We start from the raw sequence: 14,023 nt of genomic DNA, 5'->3' as shown, positions 1-14,023 counted from the left end.
AACAGTTTTGTTTGAGGGGTGGCTAGATCTGAGCCCAAATTTTCAGTAGTACAGCCAAGATCTTATCAGAACTCACAGCCTCTACTGTGCCCAATGCACTCAGCTGCTAATTGATATCAAGTGGAATCATTAAAGCAGGCTGAAGTATAACAAATGAATACTGTTTGTAGGTGTTGACCAGTTTTCTCTTTGTATTCAATTGCAGAACACAGGCATGATAGATCAGCTTCTGTTCCAGATCTTGTTGAAAATCAAACATATTCAAGCACATGCTTCAGACCTCTATCATTACCAGCCAATCACAGTTTTCATCAATATGACAACCGATTCCTGAAATCATCTGGAGATGAGGATAACTGCGTATATGCGACTGTTCCAAAATCTTCACATGGGAACCGAGCAAAACGTCCAATACCTCCTGCCAGAAGCAAAAAATCAACACCAATGGGTAAACCATTTTGTTGCCCTGATCCATTTAGGTAGATCACCTGGATTTGTGATTCAAGCCTAAAACAGTCAGGAAGGACCACAGGAGTCAGCCTGTAAGATTGAGCACTTTAGATAAGATATGTTTTGTCACATTGGGAGCTGTATTCTGTTTTTATCTATAGGATATGGGAACTACTGACCACACCAGTATTTATTGTCTATCTATAATTTCCCTTGAGTTAGTGGAGGCAAGCAAGTTTTTTTGAACCACTGAAGTTTATGTGGCATCGACAGAGTTGTTAGGGATGGAGTTCCAGGATTTTGACACATTGACTATAATAGAGTGACAGGATGGTGTGTGAATTAGAAGGGAACTTGGTAGCCAATGGTGTTCCTATGCACCCCCTGCCCTTGCCCTTGCAGGTGTAGAGGTCATGATTTGGATAATGTCACCAAATGCTCACAACTCGAATGCATATTCTAGTCATAGAGTCATAGAGATGTACAGCATGGAAACAGATCCTTTGGTCCAACCTGTCCATGCCGACCAGATATCCCAACCCAATCTAATCCCACCTGCCAGCACCTGGCCCATATCCCTCCAAACCCTTCCTATTCCTATACCCATCCAAATGCCTCTTTAATGTTGCAATTGTACTAGCCTCCACCACATCCTCTAGCAGCTCATTCCATACATGTACCACCCTCTGCGTGAAAAAGTTACTCCTTAGGTCTCTTTTGCCAATCATTGTGAAGCAGGGAAGATACAATATGGCAAAGAGGATTGGGAATTCTTTTAACCCCAACAAAAGATAACCAAAAAAGGATAAACTTGCAAATGATATCAAAAACAAAAGAGATGATAGTGAACGAAAAGACATGTTTTATACATTCTCAATGTTTTCCATTATGTTCTGTACTGTGATGTCAGATGAGGAAGACAACCAGGCTCCACCTCTGCCTCCACGTCTTAATTCTTTCACCACACACCAGCTCTCTGCAACGCTGCCATGTTCACTAAACCCACCCCAACGGGTCCCGCCACCAAGGCCCAAACGAAGTAAGTTGGCTCATAATAAATAAAATTATTTTTGTTTCTTAACATGATTGAATTGCGCAACTTGAGTGTCCATGTAATAAGAGTAACTAAAGTTTAAAAATAATTAATTAAAATGCTGGGAGTGATCTGGAGGACATGTAACATGTACATTAATTACTCTTATTACATGTAACTTACTCTTGGTCATTTCTGACATGCAGTCTTGCTCCACTGTTTCATTATTGAGTTTGATTGACATTGTTGCTGGCCTGTTTGTAAGTTGATGATTAATATATTAATAATTAATAGAATATAAGACGGGGTTTTAATATTGCAATGTCGCTGTATTCTTTTAGCTTTTCCAGCCCCTAAGAATGCTGGTTCTCAACCAAGTAAGAAAGCCAATGTGAACGTGGTCTCTGTTAACCTGGGAAAATTGGTAGACGTCAGTAATTGTAAGTGCATGACTGGGTTCATTGTTCTTTTGTATAGAAAGTTAAAGGGATCCAAATGCTTATTATAGGCTTAATCCTTTGATCTTTTACACTAAAATGGAAAACAGACCTACAGCTAGTTTTCTCACAATGCTGGTTTTCTACTTTAACCATCCCATAAATCGCATTACATAATTCTTCCCCTCTGTTGCTGTGAATCACTAGGTCATAGGAAGAAGGTTTGTATATATAGTGCCTGAACACATTTCACAGAAAAACCTTCCATAAAAAATTACTTACTAGTGTTGTTAGACCTGTCTGGTGAATTTGCTTTCATGCATGCTAACAGCTTTTTTCTAGCTAATGGTCAGCATTTTAACCCGTGCATCACTTAATGTTTCACTTAATTATGCATTGTCAATTTCAAAGAGGTCAGTTGAATGGTCGGGTTGAAGGATGTTGTAATGAATCCTGATCAATTCTGCGGGTCGAAAGCCAGTCTGAGCAAATCTAATGGATTTGAAGGTTGTTGGAACCGACTGTTAAATCTGATGTGAGTGTGGTACCAACTGAGTCAGACTGAACATGAACACTTTCTTTCTGCTGTGTTACAGTGCAAACCCAGTCTGTGAAAGCCATCTACTGCCAAAGATGTTCAGCAGCTTTGTCCAGTATTAGTCGGATTCACCAGAAATATGCAGATATTGTGAGTTCCACAGCAGTACTATAATGGTGAATGTTGGGCATAATTGAGAATCTAGATCCTTTTTAAAAGCATCATTCAATGCATTGAATCTATAAATTCAAAGATTATGATATATAACAGTCTTCATTACTGTGGTTCCCCAGTTACTAATGTTGGATTATCCTTGTTACATGATTACTGACAATTGTGAACTTGTAATGGAAAACCTCATAACACTTTCAATTGAGAAGGAAGCTAATGCCATTTTAATTTACTTCATGATCATGCACCACCCTCAAATGAAAAAATAACCAAATGATTTTACTTTTAGTAACTATTACTTTAACACGAATCTGACGCAATATTAATTAAACATGAATTAAAAGGGCAGATGTACAGCTGTCATGATGCAGTGGTAATGTCCGTAACTCTGAGCCAGGAGACCTGGTCTCAAATCCCACTTTACTTAGAATCTCTACAGTATGGAAACTGACCCTTCGGCCTAACAAGTCCACACCGACACTCCAAAGAGTAACCCACTTGCTTCAGAGAGGTATATTAACATCTCTTAACAGGTTGATTAAGAAATATCTTAAAAGACAAATGGCACAGACATTAGCTTCTGCATTCTAAAGTTCTCTAATTCAGCCTCTGATACATCGGATTGATCATTTACCCACCCGATCGATTCAGCCCTTGCATTGTGTTCACTGGCAGTTGTATGAATGTCCTGGATACAATTGACACTGACAACATGTCTACAAACTTGGTCATGTCAGTCCTTGGTAGGCATACAATCAACTAACTGACAGTACCCAGTTCACAATTTGGCCTTTTATGTAAACATTCAGTTTTTTTTGCATGTCTGAACTACTTAAACCCCTTTTAGGATTCAGTCCCATTTAGGACATTCATAAAACTTCTCCTAGAACTTCTGGAATTCTATTTTTCTTCTTATTGTGAACATGAAAACCGACCTATTCATAGTTTTCTATTTGATTTTGCTTCACACACATTCTGTGTTCCTCCTTCAGTCTTCATCATCTGTCACTTTCTGGCTATCTCTAGTTCCCCTTTGTCTTTGGCTGAAAAGTTTCCACAACATAGCCTCCTTCCTCTTGGTATTGTATCCATGCCAATCAAGAATCACCAGTTGACACATATTTTCTTCATATCCAAGAAAATCACCATTTATCCCCTTACAATTAATACTAACATATAAATATCCTTTTCAAATACAAAAACAGAAATTACTGGAAAAGCTCAGTATATCTGGCAGGATCTATGGAGAGAAATCAGAGTTAATCTTTTGGGTCTGAAACATTAACACTGTTTTCTCTCCACAGATGCTGCCAGACCAGCTGAGCATTTCTAGCAATTTCTGGGTTTTTTTTCTGATTTCCAGCATCCACAGTTCTCCAGGTTCTTTTCAAATAGTTTTGAAACAATTACAGATTATCCATGAATTTTAAAGAAATTAAAATTTTCCCTATTTCATATTTGAAGATTGTCACGTATGACAAAGGGCAAAATAAAACAAAAATGTTAAATAGATGTGATTAAATGGCGTGCCCATTTTAATATTAGTCTGGTAACAGGTTACACCTGTCAGTCCTACTCCAGAACTCCATACTCTAACTTGATATTATGAGTTATCAGTAAATGTTTATCCACTTTACTTTTCCATTAAATCTCTAACTGTTGGTCTTTTCCCTTTCTTATCCAGATATGGCCTTGCGAATTCTGTAGTAAGCAAAATGTGATCTCTCGATCCTTCAGTACAATACCCAACAGTCAAGATGTCATATATCTCTCAGAGTCTGCCAGTGAAGATTACATAAATGTGGACGACTCCTTGGTTGTTTTCTGCATTGATGTCTCTGGAAGCATGTGTGCAACCAATGAGGTCAGGAGAGCTCCTTTGGTATATCAGAGATATCCACACACAGAAATTTCATTTGACTCTTGGAAGTAACTTCATATGTCAAGAGCAACATCACATTGTATGCTAATGCCTACTCTCAACCAATGCCTTTAGAAAACTCTCCATCAGGGAGGACAAACTTGTTTACTTATTTACATCACTTACTACAACACTAAAAATAGTTTTACACAGATAATCATTACAGGTACAATAATAAAGCTACTCAAAATTTGGGGAATGCCTTATTATTGTAACCCTAACCCTATAGAATATAGAATATATAATAATGACTGTCCTTATAATTATGACCAGACTATTTCTCTGGTGAACCAGCATCATGTTATTTCAGGAAATCAGGGAAATTTTCTAAAAACTGAGGGACAAATATTTTAATTCTGCAAATCTGACTCCTCAGGTCAATTATATTTTCAGCTTTCCTTTGCAGTATCTTATTTTTAATACTTTCTAACACAGATTATTTTGATGTTAAACCTAAATTTATGCTCCATCCATTTTTCATTGTAACATTACGTTTGAAATTTTATGCTTGGCTCATTCTATTTCTGTCTCCCATCATCCATTTTGGAGTCAAAGTGGGTTTTAAAATTGTGGATTTTTTACTGGATGCAAACTATCTTCAAGAGCCCATTCAAAACCTTAAGTAGGAAGATTGACGTGACAGTATCTGCAACATAATGAGATTAGCTTTTGGTATGTACCCATGTTGGTTCAGAAATGTTTTGGTTAGTGAACACAGTTATTAAGAACTATGTGCTGTGGTGCCTGGACAATTAAATTATCCAGCACCACTCTAATCTTGACTCTGAATTAAATTATCCATGCCATTCATTAGGCTACAGATGAACAACATAGACATCGAGCTCAGAAACAAACAAAACATACGTGACATGTACATTTTAGATTATCTTGCACTTTTTGAAGTGAAATCAATACCAATAGGAGTAGCAGATTGGTACAATTGATAGTATTCTTTTTCTGAGTCAGAAAGTCATACTTTGGACTAACACACTATTCTGGATCAGTTTAAAAATTGCCCACTTATGTTTCAATCCTATCTGCACTGAGCACTCCTGGACATCCTACAATGTTGTTGGATACAAAGGATGGGTATGAGAAGTAAGCCAGTGGGGGCAGGTATTGTCTGGCTGGCTGGAGGAGAGTGTCATCTTAGGTGGAGGATTGGTCCTGTGTGTATTGGTGTGTATGTGGATGTGTTGTATTTATGTTTTATGTGTGTGTTTGTGGGTGCGATAGGGTTAGGGCTTGAGTATGTGCTTTGGTGTGCATGTGTTGGGGTGTATGTCAATGTGTATGAGGTGTGTGTTAGTGTGGCTGTATGTGTGTTCACGCTTGTGCGTGTTGGTGTGTGGGGGAGTGTATGTGTTGGTGGGTGTGTTGGTGTGCATGTATGGTGGTGTCTGTGTGCATGTGTATATGTTGGGTGTGTGTTGATGTCTCTGCATGTGTAGGAATTCAGGGAAGGGTAGTTGGTGGTATTAAGCAGGAGTTAGAGGTTCTGTTGCATTATTACCCAGAGGTTAGAGTTTATAATTTTCTAACTTCTCATGGGTAACTATTAAACTTAACTGAATCAGAACATTTGAATTTCCATCTTTATGGAGCATTTTTTAGAAGGTTCCACACAGAATAATTGCCCTACCAGAAGTTTCAATTTTCTGAGCAATTCTTATCCCTAGCATGGATTCTGCTGGGTCCCGATGAATAAGTCCCATAAAGCTGCTCCACTGTATCCATTTGAAAATCCATGCCCTTGACAAGATAATAAACTGAGGTCCAATCTGACTGCTTTACTGATTCAGTGGATGTTAGTCATCTCATGACACTTTTTTAAAGGATAGCAAAGAGTTTCCTTTTATGACTGTCAAGCATTGCTCCATAGATGAAATGGCAGCTTGAAGGTGTACAGTGGTTGTTGGGTTTAGAAAAAGTAACTGTCTCTACAATCCAAAAGTATTTATTGCTTGAAGAGTTTAGAGATAATTTGACAAAATTAAATGTTAGTGAGATGCTGAACTTTACAGAGTTTGTAATATGTGAAATATTAAGAGATTTCAAAAATAGAAAACAGAGTGGGAAACATGGTCGTAGTAAAAGAAGAGCAAGAATTATGATGTTAGTGATAGAACAGGTCCTTTAACACATCATGATATTTATCTTTCAGATGTGTTGTTTTCAGAGGTATATTTCATTATTTCTACATGGCTTCCTTAATAGTTTCCAATACAAAGACCTGATTTACTTCAGAGCACTGTGATACTTTTGGATGCTTGAAATGCAGCATAATGGCCAACATGGGGTCATTGGAATTGTTTACACCTAATCCAGAAGCCATATCTAAAATAACTCAAGATTCTCTGTTCTGTTTTATAGATTGAAGTTTCTGATGACAGTTCCAGAACAGTTCATGTATCAAGATTGCAGGTGATTGTTTGCTTCATTGCTTCAGAGTGGGGTGTGAAGACCTGAAGGGTAATGTACTGAATGTTGAGTTGCAGGCAAACTGGGTCTTCTGTAGCTCCACTGAATACCTTGCCTCAAAACCCTGTTTGGAAATAGGCACACGAAAATCCATCTATGTGACAGAACTACAGTTTGTTACTTCATAACTTCTTCACCTTTAACAGTTGTTCCCTTATTTCCAATATTGTTTGATATCAGCTTATAGCTAACGGTTGCCAGTCACAGTAGCACATCACTGGACAAGCCTCCAGCTCATAAAAGGACTGATGGGCGGCACAGTGGCACAGTGGTTAGCACTGCTGCCTCATAGTGTCAGAGACCTGGGTTCAATTCCTGCCTCAGGCAACTGACTGTGTGGAGTTTGCACAATCTCCCCGTGTCTGCATGGGTTTCCTCCGGGTGCTCTGGTTTTTTCCCACAGTCCAAAAATGTGCAGGTTAGGTGAATTGACCATGCTAAATTGCCCGTAGTGTTAGATGAAGGGATAAAGGTAGAGGAATGGGTCTGGGTAGGTTGCGTTTTGGTGGGTCAGTGTGGACTTGTCGGGCCAAATGGCCTGTTTCCACACTGTAAGTAATCTAAAAAAAAACTGAATATTCTCCTCCCTCCCCTGATCCCACTACACTCCTCACCCATTTTCTCAAGACAAAGATGCCCATCACATTGACACATTGAATGGAGATCTGATTAGGGAAATAAATCTGAGAAGATGCCATACTTTGCTCTTGCCTCTCTCAATTTTAGTTTCTCATGGAGCTGCAGGTTTAGAAGTGGGCCTTCAAGGAGTTTTGCAGTACCAGTTCTGTCTGCCTTGTTTGTGCAGATACACCTGTATCAGTTTGGTTGGAAGTGATTCAATAGTGGAAAATAAGTAGCAAACTAAAGAAAAAGGAAACAATTTAGAAAACTAGTCACTTCTTTCTTTCTAGCAAGATGCATATGTTTTAAATTCAACCCTATATGTGTAAATCTCTGAAATAGGTTATAAATATTATCAATTATTCAACAACCAGTTTGTTGCTAAGCTGATTGCTTATTTTCCATTCTTCACCTTCCTTACTTGAATTAATAAGGTCCTGAAAATGTTTATTAAGCTCTCTGTTTGATTCACTACCTTGTTTCAATATGGTCCTACTTGGAAGATCCCTTTTTTAAGAATTTCATCATCATATTTTAAAGAATATATCGCTTTAAAGAGTAATTTTGCATAGTATCTCTTGAAAAGGCAGCATTATTATTACTAATCTTTCAAAAGTGTTTTCATTAATATCTCTCGAAAGAAGGAGCACTGCAATTAGGAACCGTTTTCTACATTGAGTCCCTGAAATTCTACTGTAGTTGGTAAATCTTAACACACTTGTACAGAGTATGGTCTCATATTTGTTGGATGCTGTGTGTTACACATCAAGTGAAATTGGATTTTGGATCCAACACCACTGAGGTTCTGCCCATCTCCTGCTGAAGTTCTAGTGGGGTCTGATGGAGCACTATGGGAAATGGCATAGTCGCTTGTTGTTAATGTTATTCTAGTTCTCTGCAGATTCTCCAGAGGGACACAGAGGTAGAATGTGAGAATGCTCGCTAAAGCTCAAGAGCTTAAATTGTGCCACTGGGATTCTGCACTCAGAGATCCTTTTGTAACACAAAGATCCTGTTCAAAGTTTCATAATCAGGAACATTTTTTTTAACAGAGTGAATATCTCACCACCATAAACTCATTTAAAAACAAAAGGTTTGGACTTCTGTAAATCCATAATTTTGGTGTAAATGTCAGGATGTGTCCATTTGGAACCTCCATCATTAACCTCGATAAACTTTCTAAACCTGCCATTTCTCAGTAAGTGGGCACCACTGGAAAGAGGTTAGAAGACCTGCCACAGGAAAATCACTCCAGAAAATGCTGGTGTGGACTACCCATTTTATAAACAAGATCAAAATAAGAGAGAATGTTTCTGAGAAATTGTTGAAGGTAGGCCCAAACCTATGACCTCCAGGTGAACATTCCTGCTGTCATTCAGCTAGCTGCTATGTGTCTGACTACCTGTTAATATCAGCCTCCAGCAGATCCCAATCCCAGGGTAAGACAACTCTGGGTAGTGATTGTAACTCATAGAATATGAGTTCCCTGTTTGGGGCTGTTAATCTGGTGATGGTATACCAGCATCTACGGAGTTATTTCACTCTGGACTGTTGGAAATACCTCTGTAGTCACAGGTAAATCTTTACATGGGCAGAGTTTCCAACCTAATTTAGGGCCTCTCAGAGAGTGAACTTTATTTTATCTGGGGTCAGACCTCTTTCCTGTGTCTTTTGCTGTAGCCATGGCAACATACAGCAGGGAGAAACTGAAAACAACACAGAAACTTTGAAACCGCTTTCTCACCATTAGGCACTATCTGAAAGAAATAATGCTGAAAGTGAAACAGGGACTAAAAGCAAGTTTCATTGCACAAACTGGCATATTTCAAAACAATATTGTGTTGGCTGCACAGGTACTTGAAAATTGTTTCTGATAACCACACGTACATGAGAGCATGTCAAAGAACTATTTTTGTCGTAGGAGAGCCAGGAGATCTCAGATACTTCTGAAGAACTAAACTGTCATTTCAATTACGGAAATTGAACTGAAAGTTTTCTGGGTTTTGGTCTCAATCAAAAAAGGCTTTCCCAATATCTGTGCCAATAGGTGCACTTCGTGCTGTGATACCAAAAGCTGCTGGATTCAAGCCTTGTTCCCTACTGCATTGTCTGATGTCCATGAATTAGCAGGGTACAAGGCGAATCAGGTAGAGCACGTGCTGGTTCTAAGTGTATGATTGGATTTTGGTTAATGATACAGTAACACAAGAAAGCTCACTAGTAATTCCTTCTATTATCAAATCCCATTGACCCTGATTTGGAGATGCTGGTTTTGAACTGGAATGTACAAAGTTACAAATCACACATCACCAGGTTATAGTCCAACAGGTTTAATTGGAAGCACTAGCTTTCAGAGCGCCGCTCTAAAAGCTAGTGCTTCCAATTAAACCTGTTGGACTATGACCCATTGATCCTGTACTCATTGTCCAAGCTTGTATGTTATAAAATTGTTGCTGACAACATTGGGCAGAATTTAATCCAGGAAATGGAGATTTCACCTGTCAGTGGAGAATGGCAAGAGCGATATATTGTCTTCATTGAGAAACTCCTGTCTGTTTTCAGGCAGGAGATTCTGTCCACCCCAGAGGAGCTCCCAGTCAATTGGAGGCGAGCAAATCTCAATTGCAGAGAGTGTAACCAGGATTGGAGGCAACTGCCCTACTATTGATTGGAACCTCCTTGGTGCAAATAGTTTGGATACAGCAGATTTTGTCAGGTGTGTCCAGGAAGGATTCCTGATTCAGTATGTAGGTAGGCAAACTAGAGGGGAAGCCATATTTGATTTGGTTCTTGGCAACAAACCAAGTCAGGTGTCAGATTTCTCGGTGGGAGAGCATTTCAGTGATAATGATCACAACTCCCTGACCTTCATTATAGTCATGGAGAGGGATAGGAGCAGACAGTATGGGAAAGTATTTAATTCTGGGAAGGGGAATTACAATGCTATTAGGCAAAAACCGTGGAGCATAAATTGGGAGCAGATATTCTCAGGGAAATGCACAACAGAAATGTGGAGGCTGTTTAGGGAGCACTTGCTGTGAGTGCTGGATAGGCTTGTCCCACTGAGGTAAGGAAGGGATGGTGGGAAGAAACTTTGGATGGCAAGAGATGTAGAACATCTAGTCAAGAGGAAGAAGAAAGTTTACTTAAGGTTGTGGAAGCAAGGATCAGATAGGGCTCTAGAGGATTACAAGGTAGCCAGGAAGTAACTGAAGAATGCATTTAGGAGAGCTAGAAGGGGACATGAAAAAGCCTTGGTGGAAAGGATTAAGAAAAAACCCAAGGAATTCTACACTTATGTGAGGAACAAGAGGATGGCAAGAGTGAAGATAGGGCTGATCAGGGATAGTGAAGGGAACTTGTGCCTGGAGTCAGAGGAGTGAGGGGTGGTCCTTAATGAATACTTGCTTCAGTGAGAGAGTAGTGAGACAGAGCTTGTCATTCATGAAACAAGCTGATACGCTCAAACAGTTTAATGTTAAGAAGGAGGATATGCCGGTAAGTTTGAAAAGAATAAGGATAGATAAATCCTCTGGGCCGGATGGGATATACCCAAAGTTACTGTAGGAAACAAGGGAAGAGATTGCTGTGCCTTTGGCGATGATCTTTGCATCCTCACTGTCCATTGGAGTACCACCAGATGATTGTAGGGTGCCAAATGTTATTCTCTACATTGGGAAGACAAGACACCTACATGCAGTACGCTTAAGAGAACATCTTTGGGACACATGCAAGAAGCAACCCCACCACCTCGTGGCCGAACACTTCAACTCCCCCTCCCATTCCACCAAGGAATGCAGGTGCTGGGCCTCTTCCACTGCCAAACCTTAACCACCTGACACCTGGAGGAAGAACGCCTCATCTTCCGTCTTGGGACCCTCTAACCACACAGAATTAATGTGGATTTCACCAGTTTCCTCATTTCTCCTCCCCCCATCTTATCACAAATCCAACCGTCTAACTCAGCACTGCCCTCTTGAACTGTCCTACCTGTCAGTCTTCTTTACCTATCTGCTCCATCCTCCTGTCTGACTTATCACCATTACCCCCACTTTCATCTACCTATTGCACTCTCAGCTACCGTCTTCCCCAGCCCCACTCCCCCTCCTATTTATCTCTCTACCCCTTCAGCTCACAAGCCTCATTCCTGATGAAGGGTTTATGGCTGAGACATCAATTTTCCTGCTCCTCAGTTGCTGCCTGATGTGCTGTGCTTTTCCAGCAACACATTCTCAACTCTGATCTTCAGCATCTGCAGTCCTCACTTTCTCCTGACAAATGTTATTTCCTTTTTCAAGAAAGGGGAGAGGGATAACTCTGGGAATTATAGACCAGTCAGTCTTTCGTCGGTGGTGGGCAAATTATTGGAGAGGATTCTGAGAGACAGGATTTATGATTATTTGGAAAAGGATAGCTTGATTAGAGATGGTCAGCATGGCTTTGTAAGAGATCGCTCATTTCTCACAAGCTTTACTGAAGTATTTGAGGATTTGACAAAACACATTGATGAAGATAGAGCAGAGGATGTGATGTTTATGGATTTTAGCAAGGCGTTTGATAAGGTTCCTCATGGTAGGCTCATTGAGGAGGCATGGGGTACAGGGAAATTTGGCTGTCTCGATTCGGAATTGGTTGACCTGTAGAAGAGAAGATGTTGGTAGATGGAAAGCATTCCGCCTGGAGCTCAGTGACTAGTAGTGTTGTGCAGAAATCTGTCCTGGGACCTCTGCTCTTTGTGATTTTTACAAATGACTTGAATAAGGAAATGGAAGGGTGAGTTAGTAATTTTGCCAATGACATGAAGGTTGGTAGAATTGTAGATAGTATGGATGGCTGTTGTTGCTTGGATTGACAGGATGCAGAGCTGGGCTGAGAAGTGGTAGATGGAGTTCAAACTGAAAAAATGTGAAGTGATTTGTTTTGGAAGGTTGAATTTGAATACAGATTACAGGGTTAAAGGCAAGATTCTTGGCAATGTGGAGGAACAAGGGGATCTTGGTGTCTACCATAGATTCCTCAAAGTTGCCACCCAAGTTGCTAGGGTTGTTAAGAAAGCATATGGTGTGTTAGCAGGGAGGTTGAATTTAAGAGCCGCAAGGTTATGCTGCAGCTCTATAAAGCCCTGGTGACACCATACTTGGAATATTGTGTTCAGTTCTGATCGCCTCATTATAGGAAGGATGTGGAAGCTTTGAAGACGGTGCAGAGGAGCTGCCTGGGCTGGAGGGCATCTTATGAAGAGAGGTTGAGGGAGCTAGGGCTTTTCACATTGCAGTGAAGAAGGATGAGAGGTGATTTGATAGAGATGTACTAGATGATGAGAGGCATAGATAGAGTGGATAGCTAGAGACTTTTTCTCATGGCGGAAATGTCTATCACAAAGAGCATTATTTTAAGGTGATTGGAGGAAGGTTTTGGGAAGATGTCAGAAGTAAGTTCTTTACACAAAGAGTGGTGGGTGCGTGGAATGCATTGCCAGCAGTGGTAGTAGAGGCAGTTACATTAGGGACATTTCAGCGACTCTTGGATAAGCACGTGGATGATAGTAAAATGCAGGCTAGGTTGTTTACATTAATCTTAGAATAGGATAAAGGATCAACACAACATTGAGGGCTGTCCTGTGCTGTCCTATTCTATGTTCCATGTTCTATGCAGGCAATGCACTCACAAGAGACTCTGAATTGCCAAGGAACCCAACGCCAAAGTTAAAAGGGATCCAATGGATGGGAGCTGATGGGGGAGAGGGGGATTGAAGGAAAGGGTGCAGATGGTTCTCAGCACTCCACTGATGCTATCCCCCAGTATAACGTGCTGGTCCCTCAATCAGGAACTCATAGAGTCATAGAGATGTACAGCACAGAAACAGACGCTTTGATCCAATTCATTCATGCCGACCAGGTATCCCAAAACAATGTGGTCCCACCTGCCAGCACCCGGACCATATCCCTCCAAACCCTTCCTATTCATATACCCATCCAAATGCTTTTTGCATGTTGCAATTATACTCACCTCCAGCACTTCCTCTGGCAGCCAATTCCACACATGCACCACTCTCTATATGAAAAAGTTGGCCCTTAAGTCTCTTTTATATCTCTCCCCTCTAACCCTAAACCTCCATCCTCTAGTTCTGGACTCCCCCACGCCATGGAAAAGACATTGTCTATTCCATGTCCCTCATGATTTTATAAACCTCTATAAGGTCACCCCTCAGCGTCCGACGCTCCAGGGAAATAGCCTATTCAAACTCCCCTATAGCTCAAATCCTCCAACCCTAGGAAGAAGAGCAGAATTGCAAGCAATACTCCAAAAGTCGTCTAACCAATGTCCTGTACAGCTGCGACATGATCTCCCAACTCCTGTACTCAATACTC

At 40.4% G+C, this 14,023-nt stretch overlaps 1 protein-coding gene across 1 annotated transcript in view; it reads left to right on the top strand.

Annotated features, from left to right (window-relative positions):
- si:dkey-9k7.3 (circularly permutated Ras protein 1) overlaps positions 1–14,023 on the top strand; it is an 81,462-nt gene that overhangs the window by 31,932 nt on the left and 35,507 nt on the right. The window contains exons 3-8 of the mRNA XM_060838469.1: positions 206–448; positions 1,361–1,489; positions 1,825–1,923; positions 2,517–2,608; positions 4,314–4,493; positions 6,924–6,974. Coding sequence (XP_060694452.1) covers positions 206–448; positions 1,361–1,489; positions 1,825–1,923; positions 2,517–2,608; positions 4,314–4,493; positions 6,924–6,974 — 794 coding nt within the window. The remainder of the gene's footprint in view (positions 1–205; positions 449–1,360; positions 1,490–1,824; positions 1,924–2,516; positions 2,609–4,313; positions 4,494–6,923; positions 6,975–14,023) is intronic.

The sequence above is a fragment of the Hemiscyllium ocellatum genome, chromosome 18 (assembly GCF_020745735.1).
Source record: "Hemiscyllium ocellatum isolate sHemOce1 chromosome 18, sHemOce1.pat.X.cur, whole genome shotgun sequence".
In the NCBI taxonomy this organism is placed as follows: Eukaryota; Metazoa; Chordata; class Chondrichthyes; order Orectolobiformes; family Hemiscylliidae; genus Hemiscyllium; species Hemiscyllium ocellatum.
The sequence above is the reverse complement of the archived record's forward strand: the minus strand, read 5'-3'. Positions and strand labels throughout refer to the sequence as shown.